Source organism: Aegilops tauschii, chromosome 2, assembly GCF_002575655.3.
Source record: "Aegilops tauschii subsp. strangulata cultivar AL8/78 chromosome 2, Aet v6.0, whole genome shotgun sequence".
Lineage (NCBI taxonomy): Eukaryota > Viridiplantae > Streptophyta > Magnoliopsida > Poales > Poaceae > Aegilops > Aegilops tauschii.
Genome location: NC_053036.3, coordinates 335,997,557 through 336,004,072, shown reverse-complemented (window position 1 = coordinate 336,004,072; position 6,516 = coordinate 335,997,557). Strand labels below are relative to the sequence as shown.

Here is a 6,516-nt window from a genome sequence, read left to right as displayed (position 1 = left end):
ATTTGATGTTCATTTTGTTTTTCTCACAGGCCAAAATGGTTAATCTTTTTGCCTCAAAATTTACGGGTAGCATTTGGATGATATAAAAATTTTGTCTTGATTTTTTTGACATTTCAAAAATTACTTTTGGGCCCGGGAGCAGGTGCTCTCGGAAGCAAAATTGAATTTCCGAACCTTATTATTTTGTTAATACTCGTGCAGTTTTGAAGTTGGATTTTCTGACAGAAACGTGGCGAACTGGTACAGTATAATCAAATGGGAGGCAAATATGCTCTACGCCTTCAAAAGGAAAAAAAAAAGGTGTGCTCTACGCCCGGACTTCCATTCCAATTTCCCAAGGGGGCACCGCAAACCATGAATGAAAAATAAAAATCTGAAGGGGGACGAAAGGGGGGAAAGTTTAGACAAGCGAGAGAGCAAGGAAACGAGGAGAAATCGCAGATCGCTATGGCTACCCGCGGGCCGCCTCCGTCGTCGTCATCATCCGGATCCGTGACCGTGACGATCGACCCCTCCCCTTCCTCCTCCGCCCCTGCGGCCGCCCCGCCGCCGCCGGAGACGGTGGTCCTGCGGCTGAAGCGGCGGGCGAAGAAGAAGGTGTCCTGGAAGGAGGGGACCGTCGACAACGAGTCCCTCGGTCGCAAGAGCTCCAAAAAGTGCTGCATCTTCCACAAGGAGGTGCCCTTCGACGAGGACTGCAGCGACGACGAGGCGGACGGCGGCCGCCGGAATCCGCATGGGGACGCCGGCGAGGGGACCAGCGGCGGCAAGGGCGGCTGCTCTTCCTCCTCCCACGGCCATGACCACGGCCACAGACACCACCACTGAGCTCCGGTTCGATAAGGTATGATTTGGGGGTCGTTTATGCTTGTTGGTCGATTTGTTGCGGTAGATTTTGAGATTAGATGTTTGGGAGTTTCCAATCTATCACCAGTCTCGGCAGAATTCTGTTGCTGGGTAGTATAATCAACAGGCGAATTGGAGGATCAGTTACGACATTCATTTATACGAAATAGAAATGCTAAGGCTCCTCTTTGTTTTGTGTCTAATCTCCAGAAGTATTTATTTGATCTGAGGTTTTGTATAGTTGTAAGAATCATTGTCCATAATAGAAAGCTAAAGCACACTGCTCTGGTATGTACTAATGTAGAGTATGCGTAGCTTCCATGATCATAAATTCATAATCTTGTAAACTGATTAGGTTGTGTCTGGTGTTATCCGCAGGCAACTTCTGATGGGCCTCCTTGTCTACGCTTGATGTCGTCAAGGGAAACATTGCTTCTGTGTGCCAAAAACATTAGGTGAAAAGCTAGTTTTACCATATCCTCAAACTTGCAAGAGGATGCACCTTTTATATCAAACTGTACTGTTGTTTACATGCAATCTAATGTTATAAGATGTATACATGCAACACCTGTTATCACTGTCGTGATTCGGTGAGTTAAAATTGTCAGGATGTTCTTCGATATTCTTTTTGGCACCTCATTATCCTTGTGGCCGGAAAAGCACCGTGTTGTCTGTTTATAAAGTGATGGTTGCTTGTCTTTGCAGATGCTTTATTTGCCTTATTTGCCTGTCTCAGTTGTAAGATGCCCTGATAATCAGGATACATGTAACATTCGTGACCTTTTTGTTGAATGTTCCTGTCACCCAAAATCAACGTATGGGATTCAAGTAATGCTTTGAATGTGAAGTTGCTTGTCAATTTTGTCATATAAATTTTGAAGTGACTTGCTTACACAGAACTGATGGTATTTGTGGTAAACACGGATTTATGTTGGGAGTTGGTTAAAAGGATGTGCCAGATTGTTGCTTGAGCTTCTCTTGTGCTCAGTCGTTGTGGAACTGCTCCGATTCATGGTTTTGCTCTTATCTGGTACTCCCCCCGTCCCAAATTACCTTTCACACAAATGGATAGAAATTGATGTATCTAGAACTAAAAATACGTATAGATACATCCATTTCTGCGACAAGTAATTCGGGGCGGAGGGAGTATTAATTTGAAGGGACTGAATTGATCCGGTAAGATAATTGATAGGTATGCATTGTTGTGGCTTGTGGGACTGAAAACGCCAACCAAATTTTGTTTCCTTCCATTCCCTCTTGCACAATTTGTTTTGTGTTTTATCAGGGGTGATGTGCCTACGTATCCCCAATCTTATTGAAGCTAGGTGGCAGAGAGCATTAAGAAATGAAAAAGTTTGCACTTCAGCAAATGATGTGGGTTGTGTCCCATAGGCTAGCTGGTTAACCTCTGTTCCGCTTTTGCAACATACTGTATCTAGATTTGCTTCTCATGTCCCATATTTATTGACCTGGCAAAATTTTACTCTTTGCTTCCTTTGAGGACATTGTACTATTCACTTTCTGTTTTTCATCGGTGAAACTATCATGTAGCATATGCTCTTGTTGCAAAGCGTAAACATCAGATTCAAGAAACATGAAAACGCTTGATAAAGAGTAGTACCAGCTTAAAGAAACAGGAAAACATGGGCTAAACTGCATCATTCTTTTGTGCCATACCAGATGCTGGCTTAATCATGATTAGTTACACAACATTTCTTCCACAAGAACATCATTTTCCCTAAGCTCCCTCCAGAATGGGCCTTTTTTGGGCATGGAAGCTGCCTTCTTGCGGCGCCCTTGGACAGAGCAACGACAATGCCGTTTGTCTAGATTACTGGTTCTTTTCGAGACTGCTGGCATGGAACAAACTTAATTTACTAACTGTCTAATCCTTTAAGTTTGGCAAAGCAACTCTGCACGGATTCGATGATCTCCTGCGTCATACGATCACCAGCTGCCAGCTTGTACTGCTCAAACTTCGCTTCTTCGCACTCCAGCGCGGCTTTCTTGCAGGCCCTGATACTTCCTGGAAAGGAGTAGATTGACGGTCAGCTCTGAAGTGCCACAATTGGCCTTGCAAAACATTCCTTTCTGTTAGGCATTGCAGCAAAATAACTAGTACACTAAACGATATGAGGATGAGCATCAAAACTATTCATGGAGTAGCATCAGCAGGCCAAAGTTTGTGCAGAGACAAAACACTCAGAACCTAAGTCTGGGCTCTATACATGGAAAAACATACATCATCAGGCCAACGCTTGTGCAGGGAATACATCAAAACCAAGTCTCGGGGTCTCGGTGAGAGAAGTAGTTTCAACAAACTCAAAAAACACATGCATGCACAAAAATTAGAAAGGAGGTCATGTGATTACTAACTGAACTTTACCTTACACTCAGAAGTACTAAGAAGCAGATTGTTAAATAGACTCATGGTGCAACAAACCAATTATTAAAAGGAAAAGAACAAAGACATCAATTATCCACTTACCACTCACATCCAAGAGGTTGAACGATACTGGGATCTTCCCAATGCTCCTCACCATTGTGATAGCAGCCCACACTTTCTGGTGATCTTCGCGCGACACTCGGATTACGCAAAGCTTCGTCACAGGATTTACATACTTCACTGCAGAAGATGACCAGAGCTCAGAAGTACTTCTACAAGTCTAAACAGAACTGGAAAACACACCCCAAACACTTATGATGCAATCTAAAGGAATTAATGATGCTTTAGAAATTATTAGCACCTTGCAATGATCCAAGAGATGCAGCTAGGCCGCATTCCCCAAAGTTGAGCTGGATGCTGTCTCTGATCACTTTGGTTATGTTGAACTGGGTGAGGATGACAGGATCAGCCTCTCCTCTGCTAGCGTCGATGAAGACCTCCATCACCATGTACCTGTTCTTGAAATGAACCATTGCGTAAAACCACTTGTGCCCCTGCTTATCGTGACCTGGATTTTCATGAAGATGAACGATGATCAAAATTCAAACAACGGCACCTCTTTAAGAGAACCAATGCAGTAAGGAGCATAGCCAGGCCATTAAAAGATATATCTTCGCCACTATACCATTAAAAGTACACACCGCTACAGTTTTCCGTTTGGGTATTGAAGTTTCAAAAAAATTCAAAGAACCACCCTTGTTCTTCTGTTTTGCAAACATATAATTTACATCAGTCAATAAACATAAAAGAAACACCACCCACGATTTCATGTGTTAAAAAAACATATCCATCTAATAGACTAGTAAACAAACGCAGTCAAGGCTAATGACTATTTACAATTCCAAATAAAAAAGCCATTTGATCTAATAGATAAGTCCACTCAGTCCTCACTGCTAAGTCCTAACTTGCTGCTATGAATCAATGGGCTGTTATAATGGACCATGTTCCGTTCTCATAATCAGATTCTCAGACGGCGGAAACTCGACAGAACAATAGCTAGCAGATCCATGGAGCCGGGATTCGAGAAAGTCCCAGGCCAAAATTCAAGCAGCTAGAGGTTAGAACTATCCCAAAAAGTACCCCATGGCAAAGCACAAACAGATTAAGGGAATATGGCTCCATGGCACAAATTTGAACCTCAACACTTGATGATCCAACAAAGTAGATTAAACATGACCAAAACAACATATAATAGAGCAGGGATACAAAAGATACTACCAGATCAAATCATTGATTTCACTGTTTGATATGAGCTTTACATGACCTACAGAACAGAAAGAACCTACACCTTGAATAAACAGTATTTCTATATAACATGAATTGATAAGAACATATATCAATGCAAGCCCTAAGTCCTAATAAGAAAGAAAAATTGACAAATCAGGGAAATCACCTAGATAGACTAGACGAGCGGTGTGATAGTTAGAAAAAAAACGACCAGGCTAGTGCTTTGGTGGGGATTGGGGTTGGGTGGGGAAATCACCTGTTAATGGCAAGCTCGCAGAATCGCGGGCAGCGCAGCAGGTCGAGAGGAGCCGGCGCCCAGGGCGGCGGCGCAGCAGACTAATAGAGGCGGGGGAGCACCGGAACGTACGCAGTCGAGCAGGGCCGGAGTTAGAGAGGGGCCGGCGCTCAGAGCGGCGGCGCAGCAGTCTAGCGGAGGTGGGGGAGCACCGGGGCGCTCTGTCTGGCGCAGCGCGCGGAGGCAGCCAGGTCCCGGACCGCGCCCCAGCCCGCAGGCCGCGCCTGCTCTCCTCTCTGGGCCGTCTATTGGCGGAGAGCCTAAAAAAAAAGAGCCTAAAAAAGGGTAGGTAAAATAGGCTACCTAAAAAAAGGTAAAATAGGCTTCCTGGCACCCCGGGGTCAATCTCTCTCTCACAGAAAAAGTAACCCACACGTATGGCATATTTGCACCCACACGTCTTGATCCACCTTGATTTTGTTTTGCATGAAACTTAGAGGAATCTGAATGCCACGTGGGCATAGTGTGTTGTGTGGGCGTTAGAGCGCTCGCCCACACGACCCGCAGCGCGCGGTTGGCAGCTGCGCCGTGTGGGCGAACCAGTTTCCGCCCACACAGTCACCAACCAGTCCACGCGTGTGGGTGAACTGCTCTTCGCCCACACGACGCTCGTATGGTGATAGATGTCAACTGCAGTTGCACGTATGGCAACTAGGTAAACACACATGGCAATTATGATTCGTTGGTAGATGGCAACTGCACTTGCGTGTACGTGGCAACCAGGTAAACATACATGGCAACTATGATTAACCATACATGGCAACTATGATTAACCATACATGGCAACTAGGTAAGCACACATGTCAACTATGGTTTGATTGCACGCGGCAACTATCATAAATTAGACATGGCAACTATAATTAACCAAAACAGAGAGAGTTGCCATGCTTTTACAACTACATTTGCCATCCCGAATGACAACTAAAGCGTCATCCCGCGGCAACTAACGTAGTTGTGCCAGGATGTGTGGGCATTTTTGCTTTGTGCCATACGCGCGGGGTGGGATGAGCAGTACTTGTTGGGCGTGTGACACGAAGTAGCTGCGCCCACATGTGTGGGCAGTTCTAATGTTTACCCACACAAGACCCGTGTGGGCTGCCTCCTACTTACGCCACACACGGTTGTGTGGGCGGATGTCTAGTATGCTACACGTGTGGACGTTCTCAGCGTCCAAAATTAAACATATTGTCCTAAAAATAAGTAAACATATGTTCACTGGTCATAGATCTCGATGTACCACTCGTCCATATCCAACATGTACTATATGTTTGCTAAGTGAATACATAGGTTCTCGAACACCTACTGCGCCTTTACGAACCGGTACGTGGGCTCTGGTGATTAAGAAGGCGATCTAGGTCTCGCGTGCGGCCGCCGCCGGCCGCCACTTCGGTGCGGTGGCAGCGACGTCGCAGCAGTCCGCCACTTGGCGGCGGCACCTACGCTGCAGATCTTTCCGACCCCTCTGCATGGCAGTAGGGAGTTCGTAACCTTCTCTAGCCATCTTGCTCGCCAAATCGGCTGTTTTATCTCCGACCCTTCCATGAACATTGTTTCTTGCCTAGGTGTGGATTTGCTGTCTTAGTCGGCTTCATCTAGTCATCTAGTGTTCGTTTTTCTCCAGGGACCTTCAGAGTCTTCGTGCTGTGGAGATGTCTTGCTAGAGTGGCTGGTTTTTGTGTGGATGTGCCTTTGATCTTGATGG

The 6,516-nt window shown here is 45.5% G+C and overlaps 2 protein-coding genes across 3 annotated transcripts; one reads left to right on the top strand and one right to left on the bottom strand.

The window, feature by feature from the left end:
• The first annotated feature begins 312 nt into the window (after window positions 1-312).
• On the top strand, window positions 313-1,468 carry LOC109786664 (uncharacterized). The gene is made up of 2 exons (XM_020345239.4): window positions 313-844; window positions 1,225-1,468. The coding sequence occupies exon 1, from the start codon at window positions 448-450 to the stop codon at window positions 826-828; it is 381 nt and encodes a 126-aa protein (XP_020200828.1). The 5' UTR covers window positions 313-447; the 3' UTR covers window positions 829-844; window positions 1,225-1,468.
• Window positions 1,469-2,490: 1,022 nt separating this feature from the next.
• LOC109786663 (probable ribonuclease P/MRP protein subunit POP5) lies at window positions 2,491-5,076 on the bottom strand. Of its 2 annotated transcripts, none has more exons than XM_020345237.3 (4): window positions 4,776-5,076; window positions 3,594-3,800; window positions 3,335-3,472; window positions 2,491-2,872 (listed from the first exon to the last, which is right to left on the bottom strand). In XM_020345237.3, the coding sequence occupies exons 2-4, from the start codon at window positions 3,763-3,765 to the stop codon at window positions 2,724-2,726; spliced, it is 459 nt and encodes a 152-aa protein (XP_020200826.1). In that variant the 5' UTR covers window positions 3,766-3,800; window positions 4,776-5,076; the 3' UTR covers window positions 2,491-2,723. The 2 variants fall into 2 exon arrangements, with proteins under 2 accessions (XP_020200826.1, XP_020200827.1); XM_020345238.4 differs by having other exon boundaries at window positions 3,342-3,472; window positions 4,776-5,052.
• Between the last annotated feature and the right edge of the window lie 1,440 nt (window positions 5,077-6,516).

Excerpts from the sequence above, each read along its gene's own strand:
- LOC109786663 (XM_020345237.3), bottom strand. The coding sequence starts at position 3,765 with ATGGTTCATTTCAAGAACAGGTACATGGTGATGGAGGTCTTCATCGAC. Across the intron at positions 3,473-3,593 it reads ATCTCTTGGATCATTGCAAG|TGAAGTATGTAAATCCTGTG; the intron begins GTGCTAATAATT and ends CATCTTCTGCAG. Across the intron at positions 2,873-3,334 it reads CAACCTCTTGGATGTGAGTG|GAAGTATCAGGGCCTGCAAG; the intron begins GTAAGTGGATAA and ends ACTCCTTTCCAG.
- LOC109786664 (XM_020345239.4), top strand. The coding sequence starts at position 448 with ATGGCTACCCGCGGGCCGCCTCCGTCGTCGTCATCATCCGGATCCGTG.